The sequence below is a fragment of the Bombus vancouverensis genome, chromosome 3, assembly GCF_051014615.1.
Source record: "Bombus vancouverensis nearcticus chromosome 3, iyBomVanc1_principal, whole genome shotgun sequence".
NCBI classification, from domain to species: domain Eukaryota; kingdom Metazoa; phylum Arthropoda; class Insecta; order Hymenoptera; family Apidae; genus Bombus; species Bombus vancouverensis.
In genome coordinates this window covers 14,018,470-14,037,689 of record NC_134913.1, presented here as the reverse complement: position 1 = coordinate 14,037,689, position 19,220 = coordinate 14,018,470, and the positions used below count along the sequence as shown (strand labels likewise).

The 19,220-nt window shown below is 31.8% G+C and overlaps 1 protein-coding gene and 1 long non-coding RNA gene across 9 annotated transcripts in view; one reads left to right on the top strand and one right to left on the bottom strand.

Moving 5' to 3' along the window:
* LOC117153978 (uncharacterized) overlaps nt 1-18,787 on the bottom strand; it is a 70,223-nt gene extending 51,436 nt beyond the window's left edge. For 4 of the 8 annotated variants that reach the window (XM_076617328.1, XM_076617326.1, XM_076617325.1 and 1 more), the window contains exons 1-3: nt 18,600-18,787; nt 18,062-18,119; nt 13,566-13,688 (exon numbers count right to left, since the gene is read on the bottom strand). In XM_076617328.1, the coding sequence (XP_076473443.1) occupies nt 13,566-13,658 (93 nt within the window). In that variant the 5' untranslated portion in view covers nt 13,659-13,688; nt 18,062-18,119; nt 18,600-18,787. The remainder of the gene's footprint in view (nt 1-13,565; nt 13,689-18,061; nt 18,120-18,599) is intronic. The other 4 variants (XM_076617321.1, XM_076617323.1, XM_076617324.1 and 1 more) reach the window with 2 other exon arrangements.
* LOC143302450 (uncharacterized) lies at nt 9,294-10,636 on the top strand. Its single transcript, XR_013057973.1, has 3 exons — nt 9,294-10,028; nt 10,139-10,211; nt 10,352-10,636. It is a non-coding gene; the product is annotated as an uncharacterized LOC143302450 (long non-coding RNA).
* Nucleotides 18,788-19,220: the final 433 nt, after the last annotated feature.

Here is a 19,220-nt window from a genome sequence, read left to right as displayed (position 1 = left end):
ATAAATACGTATATGTATATATTCTTTGCCCAGCGTAATTTATTACTTCGTTAAAAATAATATTGTTTTTGCTTGTCTTCTAATAAAGTATGATTTTTTTAATATTTCGGGAATTTTAGTCCTTGCGTTAAACGAATCGCGTAGAACGATTTCTCAGTTTAATAAAATTTCCAAGATATTTTGCTCCGATAATAATTAGAGTATTTTACGCTCAGCTTTAGTATAAATATCTAAGTATTTCATAGTAATTTTCCTCTTTTCTATTAAGAGCCTACGTATTACCAGTGGTCTCTATTTACATTTCATATTAAACGTTCATTGCTATATTAGATTGAGGCCAGATTTATCAAATATCTAATTTCTTATCAACTATGATTTATCCATAAAAATTTAATAGAAATTTCTAATCATCGCGTTACTCCAAGACAATTTTCTTTCTTTTATCTTATCTTTCCCTCTTCTGCTTCTACACCTTATAAGAGAGCAGATAACTTCCAATTTTTCTGACAAAACTTATCTCTCTACTGTTCACGCATCTTTCCATATTCTTCGAGGTTTACGTAAGCTAGAAACAAAGATTATAGATGCATATATTTTACAGTACGCGTCATACGTAATTAACAAAATATTATAACAAAGTGGCACGAAATAGCTGTAAGTTATATACGATTTTATAATGACTGTATTTTTATGCATGACGACTAGCATTTCATATTATGCACAACGATAGAATTACACTCATTAGTGACAATTTTAAATATTCTTGTAAAGATTAAATATTATTACAATAATAATGCGTAATTCAGATAACAAACGTTTATATCAGATAGCGAATACGAGTGCATGAAAGATTTAATTTCTTAAATATCATGAAAAACTTAATACAAATTTATAATATATCTTTATGGACGCGTCTAAAGAAATAGAATTCAAATAGAAATTTATTTTCTTACTAAAAATTGTACCCGATATTCTTTTGAATATTTTATACAGGGTGGTTGGTAACTGGTGGTACAAGCGGAAAGGGGGTGATTCTACGCGAAAAAAGAAGTCGAAAATATAGAATAAAATTTTTTTTTAATTTTTCCATCCTTCAGACAACGATCTACAGTGAGATCCGTTATAACGAGACGCGATGAAGTGCACGCGTACCGAGCCAAAATTCAAAGTCGATTTTCTCGAAAACAAAGCCTCGAACGAAAAATTTTTATTCTATATTTTCGACTTCTTTTTTCGCGTAGACCACCCTGTATAATTCTTCGTGCCGCACGTATTTTAAATATCGCGTAAATACATAAAAATTCGCAGTCTAATTACTTCGATAATTTCGTCAGCCAAATTATACGAAATAAGAAATAGATCGATATAAAAAGAACGTCTCATTGAAAAATAGATGCACGTCCAAATAATTTTTATAGCCACTGTATGTGGGCGTAATTATGAGCAAAAAATGTCGTTATACTCAGAATGAACGTGAATCGCGTAGGATACTCTGTATACGCTTCATAGTAATTTTTCTAGTACGATAACTTCATTGATCTCGAAATCTGAAACTGCCATGGATAGCACGGACACGAAATTGAGAAACGAGCGAGCTTCCGTGTTATCACCAACTCGAGTCCAAGAAGACGATGTAAAAAGCATGTGCCATGGGACTTCGCACAATATCCCTTTCAGACAGTACGATAAGCCCTCCCGTGTTCTTCAGCCTTACAACTAGAGGTCTGAGTCTTATGCTCTATAGTTCTCCTTGGAGAACCAGTGCCGCTACTTCAATGTTCTTCCCTCTTTTCCACCCCTTGCTCGTTAATATTGTAGCTTCACGCAGCAACTTGAAACCTCGGACAAAATTGCACGGTGAAAGAACTTTACTCCTCTTTCAGCAAATATACTATTGTACATTTAGCAGAATCTCTAGCCCATCACGGTGTAAATATTAACCATATCTAGGTATTATTAGCTCTTATCTCGTAAAATAAAATTTGCATCTCATTGTGGCTTAAATAACTTTATCTGAATATTAACTCTTAAGGTGCGTTGCGCTATGCTACATTTAGTACAGACTTTTCAACTCACTGTAGTCTTATTACGTATGTATTAGGTCGTCCGAAAAGTTTCTTTCCTTTTATAAGGAAATAATAGATGCACAGCATTTTTCGTTTCATATTATTTTACTGAATCACGTATGATTCATCTTGTTCTATCGAAACGATCATAATGGATCATACGTAATTCAGTAAAATAATATGAAACGAAAAATATTGCGCATTTATTATTTCCTGATAAAATGAAAATGTTAACTCTTACTAACACTTGGTATATCGATGTTCCACTGGTGCTGTCTAACTATGATAATATACAAATTATTTTTGCCAAAAAAGACGAAGGAAGGGAGAACGCTATCGCGTAATAGAAATAAATTGTGAAATAACGTGCTGTGTTAAATCGATTTCGTCGATCGTATCGAGGCTTATGCCAGTTACAATCCTTTTGTCCACGTACCAGCTCGATAATGAACTGTTAAATACATAGAAGCCTGTTGCGTAATTATAATACGAACGACAGTTACTTGAATGTTTCATAAGAGGAATTTCGTTAATGTGTAACTATAATTGGCATAATAAGTTCGCAGGAAATTTTCGACAGCTATTTTAATTAGCGCTAATTCGTTGTAAATCTTTTTAAATAAGAGATTACAATCTTTCTATAATGTGTTTCTTCTCAGGCAGGAGGCGCGTTTCATTCTTTCACTTTCAGGGATAAAAAGAGTGAAAAAAAAAACACGCGTTTCACTCGGATGACGCAGACTGTGCACGATGTGCATTGAAAAGCGAACTTTCACGTTGAACTTGGCAAACGTGAAGAGTTCGCGGATAACGCTGACAATTAGCGTGACGTTTATCAGATTCTTCTCAACGTTATCGTAAGAGCGACGAGTCATCAGATTTTGACACGGCCTCCTTCTTTTCTTCTATTTTTCGATATTCCTGCCTTCGGTTTCGTCGTTTTAATCTCACGTCACCGTGTCAGCATCTTTTAACACAGGTCAACTAGCTTTGGGTCCGCGTCGCAACCTTCTTATTAAAAAATATGACTCACTCAGAAGTCACATTGACGAAACCGAAAATTGCAAGGTGAAGCAAAGCGGCAGCCAGACTGCGGATATTCGCGCAATTTTATATTTTTATGAACATAACTAAAAAAAAAAATAGATTCTAGATAGATTCTAAAACGAATTTATTTCGTCCGCTAGATATTACAATAAGTATTCTAGCTTGAATATTTTACATATTACGCGCATTTTCTAGATTTTTCGAACTTTACATTTTTTTACTTAAAACCAAAAAATGCATAAACGTAGCCATAACGTTGCGAGAATTATTTTTGAAGGTTTACATGGAAGCTCGATATCACTCGTATCAACGTTCTCTTGCGATGGACGAACTTATGGAAATATACAGGGTGGTTGGTAACTGGCGGTACAAGCGGAAAGGGGGTGATTCTAGGCGAAAAAAGAAGTCGAAAATGTAGAATAAAAATTTTTCGTTCGAGGCTTTGTTTTCGAGAAAATCGACTTTGAATCTTCGCTCGGTACGCGTGCACTTTATCGCGTCTCGTTATAACGGATCTCACTATAGATCGTTGTCTCGATGGAAAAATTATAAAAAAAAAATTTTTATTCTATATTTTCGACTTCTTTTTTCGCCTAGAATCACCCCCTTTCCGCTTGTACCACCAGTTACCAACCACCCTGTATAATTGCTTTTTTAAATGTTGGGCGTTAATCGTGTACTTGGCTAATGAACTTAAAAAGCTTAGAAAAACTGGAGTTTATCGGTTCGATTTCTGAAAAGCTGACATACAAAAGTGTATGAAATATATTTTTGCAAAACAGAAGCTCTTCCGCTCACTTTGTGGAGATTAATATACGAAATTAACGAAAAACAATTGTATAATACACTTTCGCAAATATTTCATTGAGTATAAAATACGTAACCTTCAGTAAATTAAAAGCCTTTTGCCGTAGAATTTTTTATATCGTTTTTGTCCATTTGCAAGTAATTTAATCGAGAAATTGATACGCTTATCATTTCAAGAGTCTTGTAATTCGATGAGAGGTTCTAGCGAGAAGTGTAACGTATATGTCTACCTTTTTACTTAAATAATTCAGAATAATTCGAGCACAGGTATTCTACGAAAGTGGTGCTCACATTAAAGTACAAAGTACAGATTTTATAATTTCCCTCGCGCATTACACTTCGCATAGCTTCTAACGAAGCGTGAAATTGAAATGTTATGCTCAACATTTTTCGTTTGCATCGCGAATTGTGAAAAGGGAAGAATCTAAATGAGATGATAATATTCCGTTGTGAATTATAAATATACAATAGATTATTCTTCGACAATGAAATTAGAATTGTTAAACGTTAAGGGTAATAGCAAAAATAATACTGCAATTCAAGATTCAAAATAAATGAAACGATAGAAATTGAAATATCGATTTGGTCTGTAAATAAACGAATTACGTACCTGCACCGATACCTTGCATCGGGATTTCTTAGTCTTCTTTTCTAATTTTTAATAAAGCTAGTAAAAGCAATTGGTTTTTAAAATTGTAAATTGTTAATAAGAGGAATAGAATATAACTTCTTTTTTATAAAATTTTAAATACTATATTGAGTGAAATTCTATATTAAACGAATAATAAATTATAAGCGTACTGTAACAAAATATTGGAAAATATTAAAGGTTACAATATAAGCGTTTATCGTCCTGCAGTGTCCTGCCATCTAGCGTAAAATCAGGGAATTCTTTAAATAGTAAAAGCAGAAGGTAAATTCCACCGAGTAATTTCACAGGCGAGGAAGTTACAATTGGTCGATGGTAATGCGTTGCCTGAGACTAGCAAATTGTTAAAATTATTGAAATAATTACAGAGAAAGTACATTATATATCAATTAAAATAACATCATAATAAGAAATGTAATATAAAATAATATATAATAAAAAAAACATTCCTTTGTATTTTATAACTCATAATAAATGTGATAACTGATAGAGTTATGAAATATTATGAAATTTTATATAATTTTTCAAATATCTATGTATACTCTTGTACTCTATGTATAACTCTATGTATAGAAGGATATACGACAGACTGCGATCATAGCGATACGAGATATCACGTTACATTACATTCTTGTAAAATGGTGTTTCGTGTTTCTTATTACAAAAAAACTCTGCTGAAGTTATTGAAACGACTTGTCCTACTTTTAGTGGCACTGGCAAAATATATAAAAAGTAACGTAGATACTTCATCAGAGAAAAGTTTGACTTTAACTCTTTCAGCATCGAATCTGTTTTTAAATCTTTTTGCAGAGCAGACATATCGCGCTAGTACGTAAGATTAATTCCACTTACTATCTCCAACCGGTAATTTAATTGTAAAACCCGGTGATTCCACGAAAAGATAGCAAACGTCGCTCCTAATTACTAATTCATCGTCCATTTCTACGCTTAAACTATGAACGCTAGTTAAAGTTCCAAATTGTCCGTGTACTTACAAATAGCACATACATGTACATGTAGGTAGATAATTTTCTCAGAAATGTAGAAAATTTGCTTGCTGCGTTTGATAAATTCGATAAAAAAAAATTCATTAGAAATAAACCGAGCTTCGTAGCATAGCACGCGCGTGTTCATAGACACGCGTCTCGATCGTGTTCGTAGATCTTTCGACTAAACAATTCCTCAAGAATCTTTCTTTACCAGCCCGATGAATCTTTCTCCAACATCAATATTCATGTACGAATTCCTTCGAATAAAACGTGCACGAAACTTCCCCCGTAAGGATGCAAGTGAATGCAAGAAAGGAAAATGCCAATTCTCAGAGAATCAACACGAAGAAACCGGACAAAAAAACAGAGAGAGGAACTTCTCCTTCTTCCTAACTCGAGCGTAGGTGTTGATCCTCCTGGTATCATGTTCTTTTTCCTTTTTTTTTTTCATATTGTTTCCGGTTAGCGGATGCCCGCCATGAAACCAGCTGGCATAACGGAGAACAATGGAAAGCGGATATAACGAAAGGAAAGAGCAAGAACTACGCTCGAGTGAATTAGCATCGGTGATGAACATAACAATTAATTACTTTCACATATCACGACCGGTCGTACGAACGAGTAGCCGTGCGAAAAACATAGGCGCCCACCACGACGTTCTTTTATGCATAATTAACGTGTCGGTCACGTAAGAGCACTTGTACCCGTAGGAAGCACAACCTATCGGTCGTGTTTAAATAAATCTGTACGCATGTAACTGAGGGATATTCATCTTTAACCTTTGTGAGACGATGATACGCAGAGGGAGGTTGAGAAAATGTACACGCGCTTAAATAGCGATGAATTGTATAGGAAAGGAGAATGAATTATACAGGGTGGTTGGTAACTGGTGGTACAAGCGGAAAGGGGGTGATTCTAGGCGAAAAAAGAAGTCGAAAATATAGAATAACAATTTTTCGTTCGAGGCTTTGTTTTCGAGAAAATCGACTTTGAATTTTGGCTCGGTACGCGTGCACTTTGTCGCGTCTCGTTATAACAGATCTCACTGTAGATCGTTGTCTCGATGGAAAAATTAAAAAAAAAATTTTATTCTATATTTTCGACTTCTTTTTCGCGTAGAATCATCCCCTTTCCGCTTGTACCACTGGTTACCAACCACCCTGTATATGGAACATCAACGCGATGAATTGAATCATGAAATGCGTACGCGTTTACTCGAATTATTTGCGTCTATAGTATGTGTAAAAATCGATGGTACAACCGACGAGGAGAGGAAACGTAGAATAAATCTACTTTCCAATCGAGGCATTGTATCTGATTCCGAAAACCGAGTTTGTACATTTATTTGGTGTATACGAATTTTCCTAGTTAGCTACGGGAGTCAGCGAAAGACGAGGAATTTTTCGCTTATATTCGTGCGTAGAATAAAACGTAATCGTTTTTTAATCGATAAAAAAGATTAAAAGATCGTTTAAATATTGATTCGTCTGAATAACTGTAATGTACAATTTTCTATTTACGAACAGCGAAAATATTCGCAGTTACGCAAAATGTAGCTTTTGGAATATATACTTTTCGCAAGAGCCATGGCTCTTGCCTTCAAAGGAAAATTACAGTACGTAGACCTCTGCTAAAATATGCAAAATCCGTAATCTTACGTGTCCGGTGCTACACAGGCAGTCAAGCAACATGAGTAATTGTACACGTCTGGCAAACAATACGTTTATTACCATTACGCAATTGGACAATAGAAAATCTAATATCTCTTTTCATATTTCCTTTGTTACATTAATTTTTATTCTTTCGTTAAACGCAGGGGAAAGAAAGATATGGAATAATGGTGAAAAATTTGAATTCGAAAACTAAATACCTATGTCATTGTTTCACTTATTCAGAATTTCTTCGATTTTAACATCCTGATACACTGATAAGGATTATTATTAACTTTATTATCAGGAAAGATAAAAAAAAAAAACGTGAGATAGCTTGCTTTCAAAATTCACGTAACTGTTACAACGAAGACTAACGAGATCTGTTATTGAGTTGCGTAAGTTACATAAAAATTCGAAGACGCAACAGGAATATCAAATAGAATGACACGAGCCTAACGCATATTTACGAAGCTTTCTTTAATTAGCTGTGCACGAAATACGAATACAAAAAGTAGATACTACACTGACGAAAACAATACATAGCAATTATTGAAAGTTCCTTGAAACGTGAATGGTTGTAACGTACGATCAGTAAGCGTAAAATAACGGTAGAGTTACCGCAAAACGAAGGCCTTTCATAATTTGTTTTTTAAGCTGATACCGCGTATATCTTTGTCACGTATATTTCAACTACTACGCATGTACATACCGCGTATCAATGCGATTATTATGCAACGTTCGTATTTTGTTGAACACAAATGAAAAAAAAAACATTGGATTCGTTCGTCGCAAGAAGATAACGTGTGTCTAAATGTCAAACTGGCATAGTTTTCTTTCTTTTTTTTTTCCTACGTTACATTTACATTTTTAGGTTTTCGTAACATCATTTCCTCTTCGTACTTTTCAATTTATAAAGTTGACCAACGGTGTGTTCCGAGCAGTTCGTGTTTCTAACGCGCGTTGTCTTATCTACTTCATATTCAACAGTATCCTTTTTTCCCACTAAAGAAATATTCAACAGCGTATGTTTCTATTGATAGAAGTATCTTTCCAGCAACTGAAGTGTTCGTCAGTTTCGAACATGTTCATTCTTAAACGCTCAGACCTTTGATCCAGCCATCGATATATACATCAGTTAACCGACGTTAATTATTAATGTAACATCTCGTGTTAGTCGATATACGTAACAAGTCGAACGAAATCAAAATGAAGAAGACAGAATTTCAAATACCGTAAACCATACTAAGGACAATGAACTTTCTAAGCATGGCCTTCAATTCGTATCTCACAGAATCAGCCAGCTTTTCCGCTACATAAAGTTATAAGATACAGGTATAGTATCGCGGTACGGTGATCAAAGTGCTATATCAGATTCGAGGTACTATTCGCGCGTTCACTTATACTGTACGCCTAACACACCGCAAAGGAGTCCGGTTAGTCGAATAAATTCTCGTCATTACTTACATAATTTGATATTTCGAAGTATACGCTAAATGGTTAACCCGCGAATAATATAATATAGCGTGGAGCTGCTCGAAGAAAAGGAAGATTTTTAATATCGATTCTACATCGTTTCTCAGACGAAGATCGTAGTTTTAGAGAATTTTTCGATCTCGTTTTATCTCATTTATGTAAACCGTTTACGGGCGAAAACTCCTTTTTTTTTAACGTTTGAAATTTGAACGTGCAACACTCGATCGATATATAATTTTACATGGTTTCGACAGTTCTTTCTCTACTTTTATAGTTTTGTCGAGTTAACCGACTCGGGAAATAAGCGGCCCGTATATTCCGTGACATAATTCGGGGTATTGTTCAAATAACCTTGAGACAAAATATTTGTCCAAGATAATTGTCCGAATAAATTTAATTTAGTCAAGTATTTTATAAGTGAAATATAAGAGAAAATAATTCTAACGCTATTTCACTGGCACGGTAAAGGATAATAAATTTTCAATTTACATGTGAAAATAAATTTCCCAATTAGATACTGGATTATTAAATAGAAATAGAATATCGTGTATGATATAAAGATATTACCATAGTCAAGTACAGTTATATAATCGTTGAATTAATAAATGAAGCAAGGTAATTTATTCGTTTACGTAAACTTGCAATTCAAATTAAGGAGACCGCGAGATCGTAAATTCTGGAAAACTATAAAGTTTAATTTATTCAAACAAAGATCGATCGCTATGATCGATTCGAGAACATTTTGCAAAAACTTTCCACTAGCAAGGAATTCGTGTGTAGTAGATATACGTACACATAACTTGATCTAAAACGTCGAAACAAGTTCTTGAACGCGTAACGCATAAAAAGAAGAGCCTTCGAGCGAATTCAACGAAGGAAGTAATGTGCAAAATCAGGCATGTATATTGAAATGCTACAAATGGTGGAGTGAAAGGACGGAGAAGAACAAGAAAGCCTGTGATGTATATTTTGTCTAAGCAATGGCGTAACCAACGATAAGAAAATTCCGAAAGATCTTATTGCTATCAACTGTATTTCATTTTTCACGGTATATCGTAAATCACAATTTTTACTACGTTAAATTACCAATTTTTTTTACATTTATTTTGTTATACAAATATCTTCTATTTACTTCGTATTATGTTGTTCTTTTATTCTGTATATTCTTTAATATCAAAAATTTACATCAACTCAGAAAAGTATCTCGAAACACGAAGATAGAGCAATTTTCTTAGTATACAATTTTAAAGGGCACATTTACGAAATAAAATTTCCTTTGCAACGAAACTGTGAAGCTAGCTACGCTAATGTGTAGAATCGCTACGTGGAATGTACTGAAAAGTAGGTGGGTATGCAGTTAGGACACTTATTCGCCATCCTTCAATACACGTTCGATTCGAACAGTTTGAGACTTTCTAAATTTTAAGAATATTTTTAAGATTAAGATTCAATTAGATTGCAGCAAGAAGTAAGAAGAAAAACTGCGGCACTAACGTGGAACATTGCATGAAAATTTTCAACGGTGAAAGTAAGTAAAAATCGTCATACGAAAGATGAAAATAATACGTGTATAATGGTATGATAAAAATTGTGTAAATTTTATACATAATTAATTTCACCTAACATATTTCCAATATAAGCGTAATATAACCATTTTTATATTTCAAGATACCAGCAACAATACTTTATTCTCGAATAATCAAAAAGAACGTGACGATAGATGCATATCACGTACTGTATCGATACTGCCTGACGAATATCCGATCTTGTATGTATGTATAAAATATAGAATGTTGCGGCTTTAATGTTATTCGATATCCTACTAAACGTTGATGCAATTAGAGTAGATAATTATTACTTCAGACCTCTAGATATTTTCTATAGTATTAAATAGTTTAACACTGTGAAATTTAATATACATAACTGTCAATTCATCTTTGCACTTTCTAATGTCTTTTATCTTCGTAAAGGTGAACCTTGTAAAATTATTCTTCTATACCGAATCGTATCTAACGATACTTTAGACGTGAGAATTAATTATCCGTATATAAATTTCATGTTTAATCATTTGTTTCTAACAACTATTTATTGTTATATTTTATTGAATATTTTTTACCTTATATTTATCATATTAGGTATGCACGAAGTATAAAACATTTGTCGTGCTATTGAAACGTTTTACGGTCCTTTGTAACTCGCTCAAACCAATTCACGAATGCAAATCAATTGCTTTGCTTATAAAATACCAGACCTGCAATTGAAATCCATCAACACACACCGTTGTATTCGTTCCATCCCTTTTTCACTCTGAAACCTCCCTTCGCTTTCATCAATTCATTCATGTTCATTCGAGCACACGTTTTACTCGTACACACAAGCGAGAAAATGAAAATCTGCTCGTTCGTACGAACAACTTGACCGTGTCAAATATTTTCTATCCTTTCTTCTATGAATCAATCGATTGCATTGAAATTTACTAATTCAGAGTTTCTTGTATCCGCTGTATCTTTCGACACAAATCAATATTAATGTACTTTGCCCTACACCAATTTCTTCGCAATTATTCGAAATTAAAACTTCCCTTCGAAAAAGAATGTACAAGCACCGTTGCAAAAATTTAATAACATAATATTTTTAAACCAATACATTGTTCGTACATTCAAATTTTATGTCACCAGACGTATTAATTGGAACGAAAAGAAGACCGACTGTTTACTAATAGAGAAGAATAACAAAGGCAAATGTATTAGTCTTCGATATTAATGTTTACCCTTCTCTTTATTTTGGACGGTATCATTATATTTGTATACTAACTTCGTGTACCCATTGTAGATACTTTTATAATGAGTACGCGAATACTAATGAACGCTGTAATTGTTCGATTTTAATGTACAAGATATCGCAGGTCTTAAAGGCGAAACTGGCGGATGGTAGAAAATGGTCCACTTTTGTGTAGCTCATGCGCCAAAAATACTTGTAAAAAATCATTCTATAGGTTCCAAGGAATTTATAAAAGTACAATTTTTCATCGGCAACATGATGAGAAAGTTGTAAAAAAGAAGCAGTTAATGCATGAAGTAAACAGAGCGAAAAATTGGTAATCATTAACTTCAAATGATCATAACTTTGCAACAATTGGATGAAATTCAAGAATTCAAACGCTATTCCATAGATAAAAACTGTTTGTATTGTGTGTCAAAAATAATTGACAAAGATAGTTTTCAACATTCTTAGAAAGCGATAATTAACGGTGCATTTATTCGAAGAAATATTATGTTCGTAATTGTACTATGACATACTTATGACAAACAAAAGTGTGATGTATTAAACGTAAAGAAGAATTGTTACACTGTGTTCTTTCCTTTATTTGACCAGTTTGGTATCAGATATTAAAATATAAAAAACGAATGCAGTAAAACTTAAAAATTCAAAAAAATGTAAAAATTATATAAAATACCTGGCACAATTTACCAAAACCACATTAGCCTCAAACTGTAGACTAATCGATTCCCTCAAACTGTATAAGTGGCTTACCGTGCACTTCTTTCTGCTTCGAATAAGGCTTAAAACAAAAGAGAGAACGAAGGAGCGAAGGTGGACTGTCTTATCAAAGTAATAAACTTTTTTCTACAAGATCTTACACGTTCTGTGTTTCTACTACATTTTTGTTCTTATTGAGACCCGTCAAATATAGTATCAAAGTTTCGCCTATTAAAACCTGGGACACCCTGTATACATACAAATAAATACAGGTAAAAGATAATTCTTTTGTGTGTAATGTAAAGTATAAAAAGATAAGAAAATATGATAAATAAATATCACAGAATAAAGGTAGCGTTCCATACTATTAGCAAAAATTTCAAAAATTGCTTAACATCTTTGTAATGTTAGTCAAAATGTTAAGGAAGATCATCTAACGATGCTAAGAATACTTTTATAAGTACAATGATGTGAATTTTACGTTGTTCGCGAAGTGAAGCATGTAATTAATATCAATGAGATGCTTTCTTAAGATTTCATCATTCAACTGCGATAAATAATGAGCGTACATGGTTCATAGCACTCTGTGTATTCTGATTTACTATTGGTGTTATACGCTATTGTATACAAATTTAGAGATCTGAAAAAAATACTAACGAGATGTATACACCGGAAGTTAAAAGAAACTGTATTTCGCTCTACTAAAAATATTGCTTGAACACATTTCTTAGATTAATATATATATGCAATGCAAATTATTCTTATTTATAATTAAATACTTATATATACTTTATTTGCAATTATTACAAAATAACAATTAACAACTATTAACATCAACGATAATTACCCTTCGAGGGTAATAATTTCCAATCGTAAAGAAATTTTCCAATTTTAACTACATTAACAAGTTATTATTTCAAATTGTAAATTAAGAATCAGCGTCGTGTGTAACAAAAAATTACTTTTTCCTCGCTCAAACACAAACATAGTTTCGTCGTTATATAAGTAAACTTCTCCGAAAGATATTTTAATTTACAATATATTAGAATATATAATTTGTAGATAATACGATACATAAAAGAATATTCTGCAAAGATAATTTACGCACCAGGAAGATTACTCAAATAATCGTTTATAAAATCTAAAGGATATCCCAGTGCGATTCTCTTCATGATCCTTCGACATTTATCTCGATACTCGATTATTTCATTCTGTTGCAATAACAAATTTCAATCAATTCAACGTATTAAAGGGATATTATAAAATTATCGTAACAGCTTACGTAATTTGGAAACTACCTTCTTCGTTAATTATAATATATATTATATTCTATTATATTTTTATTCTAAAGTTATCTTTGTTATTTTGTAATAAAAAATCGGAATATTTGCAAATGATTTACCTTAGCAGGCTTATCCATGATACGATAGGTGAGCGAGTCGCGATGACCGGTTGCGATGACGGCGCCCGCCTTACGAGACACGCATTGCCCCATATAGATTCCCCAACCTTGTCCCAGCACAATCTATACACAATCAAACAATGGTTAAATCATATTATCTAAAATCATCATGAACATTAATTGTCCAATCCGTCCGTTCAATTGTCCAATTTTAATTTCGTGACTGAATGTTTCTGTTGGTAGCATATGTAATATCGTAACGATAATATATTTTATTTAATATGTACATATGACAATTATATGATATATACATATATGACACGATAAATACATATGCATATACATTTTACAAGTAAATAATCGTAAGCGCAAATGCACGCGTGAAAAGTCAAAACTTTATTCTCAATTATTTCGTCTATATTCTCCAAAATCCAATGTTATATAAATATTATTTGACGCTGTCGTAAAATTTGCATATTTGAATTTTATTAAATAATGATCAAATCGTATTACGTAAATGCAATAAAACTTTGAAGTATTATTCCTAGATATCTGTGATTTAGATGTCATGAATTTTACAATATGTTTGTGACTCTAACATCAGAGTATTAAATATCAGAGTATCACCAATAACAAGCAAACTATACTGTGTGTGTGAGAGAGAGATACTTATATCTACCTTGTTTGCAGTCAAGTAAATTATTACAGTCAATATGCGTAGAATAGAAAAAGGACAAGAAAAACTTGATACTGGAAAGAGTATCTTCTCGCAAATGGGTATATGCATGTATAGATTCGAATAGAGCGTATAAGTTACATAAGGATGTAGAAGATAATGTGCGAGATGCGTGACAGAGATTAGAAAAACAAGTGGGCAGGTACCTAAAGAATCAAGTAAGTGTGAACATGTCTGTAAAAATAAATACCATGTAATATTGTATTACACGTGTAAATATCTTTAATTTACAGATATAAAAAAAAAAAAGAAACAACTGCAGTGTTATAAATTCTCCGCTATTAATATTAAAGTATCGAGTAACTTAGATTCTCAGATGTTGTTTCTCATAAGTTTTAAAATTCTACAGTGAAATTTGAGTTAATTGAAAATATAATAAATATATAAAAGTTGAGAGATAAGTATTTGGTCATATATTTAATAAACAGACATGAGCAAACAATAAAATTATATCTTCAAAATCAATTACTGTGATTTTAACAGCGAAATTGATGATGAATATAGATTTATTGCAGTACATATATAGAGTCATAACTCTTATACATATGACACTTTAAAAAGTGATATAAACGATTTCAATCCAATTACAATCCAGTAAAACGATTTAAAGCCATTTGTTATCTTCGTGTAGTATATGTAGTGAAAGTTATATTCCATTAAGGATGAAAATCGCTTCTGATGATTCGGTCCTAATGTGAATTATAACGATGAAAATTATATTTTGAAATAAATTGCAACATCTGTTAGCTTAATTTACAAAAACGGGCAGCTAAAATTTTCAATCATTTTTAAATAAAAAAATACTATTATTTAATAATAGTATACTTAATAGATCATCTATATTATAACGTTATCCATATCTCTACAATTATAACAGACGTGTATTTGGTAATTTTATTTACTAAATCACAGTGTTACGTTTCTTCACGATCAAAGATTGGGTATTTTAAAAATACCTATTAGATCTGCTCTCAGAAACAAACACCCAACTGGTTAACATTATTAATAGTACTTCCACATAAATACCCCCTTATATGTACCAATCAATCAAGCATGAAGCCAATTAGCAGAATTATGCAACGTTATATTAGCGTCAATTTTGCTTAACACAAAATTTAATGATGGATACCTAATAATAATTTATTATTTCACTTAATGTCGAGTTAACGAAATATAATTACTGAAGCGCGTCCAAAATATAGTTACTTGTTACGATATTTAGTAAAATAATTATCTATATAGATTCTATTTTTTAAATGATGTTCATAACAATATGAATTTGCATGAATCTTCATCGATTACAGATTTTTATTTGAACTTACGATCTCAAAACGAGTGTAAATAAATCATTCAGTTACAGAATAATTATATACTAATAGTATATAATATATGTAATTACGAATAAATGAAATAGAATTTAAAAAATCGAGATATATATCTTTCAGGTCACATGATGTTACAGAGAGTTAATAACTGCAAAACGTTGGTTTCCAAGGAAAATCATACATAAATTTCTCATCCAGATACAATCTTTCTGATTCGTAATATCTGTGAGCCAGCTAAAGTTTCCCTACCTGCTAAAGAAACGATTCCTATTAGAATGCGAACTGAATACGTCGTATCATTATGAAAGAACAGAATTACGCTATCTATTACAACCATCAAAGCATCTAATGTATCTCGCTTTTTTTTCTTGCTTTTCAATGAATTTCCTAACGAGCAAAACGCTTTAATGAGATTTACGTTATCGTAAGAACCCTGACGTATAGGCGAAAAAAGAGATATGAAGTGAGAGGTAGTATCTTAGGAAGGAATTTAACCTTAAATACATCAAATCAATGGTGAAAGGTAGAGGTATATATCGTGATTCCAAGATGTAGGGCGATAAATGGCACTGGCCCAATTCACCACATTCGGAACACTCTCAATGCATGAACCCCATTTGTTTGGGAAGCGTTACCAATTTCTTCTACGTGGGAATATCTCTTATGATTAGTCTTCGAACGTTTAAAATTGAAAATTATATAGAAAATACGTGACACAAATTTTTCGCAATATGTTATGTATGATAGAAAAGATTTTGTATGGCATATCACAATTACATTGGTGATGCTTCAAACAAATACGAAAATGTTCATAGAAGTTGCAAGATATTCATCGAAAACATACACTTCACAGAAGTCATAAAATTATTTAAACAATCAATAATATTCGTTATATTATAAATAGACTGCGAATGTTTATGCAATTTCATATTTTTACTAATATGATTGTAATATATCGTTTATTCGTTTATTCGTTTATTTCTCCTGCATATGTTCCTCAATTATTAGAAAATTAATTCACTCTAGGTCACTATTTGTTAATATTGTAAAAATGCTAAGTTGCTCTTAAGCAGCAATCGACTGTGAAGATTCATCAGAAGTCAATGACCAACGTAATCACGAATGTACTTTCACACTGCTCCAGATATGAAAGAGGAAAATGAGGATAACTGACATAGACCATTAGCGACATATCTTATGTTAAGTAAAAAGATCATTACAAAGTAATTTAATGAAGCCCTTTGAATATCATCAATTTTAACTTATTCTTTGATTCTTTTAACTTATCTTGTGAAATTATTCGTGTATAAAATTTTTTAATAAACTCAGAAGTTGTTTCTTCTATTGAAAATATTGTTTTTTCATTTTCATAATTACAATATATCACTAATATTAATAACTTGTTTTTGTTAATTTTATGATCTAAACCTTCTAATGTAAGAATTATTGTATTACATCTAATGTTAAAATTGCTTTATTTTACAAAAAGTTATTTAATTTAGAATAAGTAATTTAGTAACAAAAAATACTGGTTAAATAATACAAATGTACTGTTATTATGTATGTTTGTGAAAATTTTAATTATAAGTTTGTATATCGAAATATATTCTATTATTTCCAAAAAGAAATAGGAATAGGAAATATTTCCAAAAATGTTGTACAGAAATGGAATATTACACTAAAAAAAAAAAACCAAATAGTTAAAACGAATAAATTTATACTCAAGAAAAGATATCATTTCCTATTACAAGTTTTGGAAAAATCTTTAAACGAGAGAAAATATGCAAAGCCAGAATCCGCATTGAGATGGTTCAAATGGAGGACCCTACCCAGTTTCATATCCTGCAATCGATACTGACCGAAATATTGAAGAGTCGGTGCTTTAGACGAAAGACACTTTCAATATACTATAATAAATTGTATCGAAAAACATATACGATGTAATAGGGATAAAATTTTTTGAATATATTATACTATTTAACCTTATCCATATAATATTTAAAACTGATATATGTACATTGTACATACTTGCATATGTTCGTATCACAATCGCGCATTTAAAATTTTTTAAGTTCCAATACAATTTACTCGGCATACATATGTATACTTATTATAAACGTGGTCGTATTCCATTTAACGTACTAATTTAACAGAATTTACATTCACTTCAAAAAATTATGTCATACGAGACAACTACTGTCATATTCAAAAAGTAAAATTATTTAACCAATTGAAAGATAGATGTTAAAGAGAAGAGAAAGAAAGAAAAAGGAAAAAAGCGAAGAAATGAAAATGAAGAGTTTTGTTAGTTGACCATAGAAAAGATAGACCCTGGATGCATTACGCATGCACCTTAACCTTTTGTAAACACCTCTTTACCAGAAACTATATTCGGAAATCATATTGTAATTTGTAATACACTCGTGTTTACTCACACAAATAAAATTCCGTGTGGCCCTATGCCTGGCCTGTTGTATAGCTGTCTCAAAAACACTGGAAAAAATAAATTGTCCTTTTTCATACCAAAAACTTGTCACAAATATCATCGGATCTTGGCCAAAATAGATATTTTTCTTTGCTTGGTGTCGAACGAGTAGATACCATACGAAGATTACAAACGACGCATATTGAAAGCTAAGAGACTACTATTCATTGTTTATATATAAAAAAAATCATCATATCTTAACCAAATTCGACCATCGTCTCCAAGTCTTCCTGAGTCACGTTTTCATAAAACGCAACACTGAATCTATAAATTCGTCGATTATCACATTTAAAACTAATCAATTGTTTAAAGATAAGTAATTAGAAAAAAACAAGCTTTTTTACATTTATATATAAGTACTACCGAATAGGTAGAATTACTCTTATTTCTAAAAAATTTGATTGATCTTCTACTTGAATTTTTTTACAAAGATAACATTAGGTTCTAAAAGATGAAATTTGAGATGTTACTGAGAATAACGAACTCACCTCTTTTCGTAGAGTCGAATCTCTCAGGTAGATTGCGTGAAATCGTGGTATGCATCACAAAACTTAACACTGACACCTACGAATAACAACGTGCCGATCGCGTGACGCGAGGATACGACTTGTATCCTCGATACACGGTACGTAACAGAACTACTACACCACCTGTCACTCAGCATAGCATATTCGATAGTACGAAACATGCGTCGTGATGTCATACACACCCCACCAAACGGCAAACACCAATGAGCATATAACAGACAGAATTTCGCATGATATCATACTCTCTTCAGCGCCCTCTGCTGTAAATTACCGGGAACATTGATTTAGAAAATTTATTCGAACTTACATAATAAAAAATTGCTCAAATCTTAAATATATATGTAAGATTATTTATGTAGCACAAGAATTACAATGATTACATACATACAATATATGTAAATGTATTATACTAAAATAGATATTACACATTTTTTTAGAGCTGTTCGGTACTTGAATGATTATTTCATATCTTATATAATAAAATAGAAAATTTGTATTATTTTCTATTATATAGAAAGTATTAGAACTTGTTATTAATTTGTACTTTAAGTAAGTTATAGGCAAAGGAAAATTGTATCAATG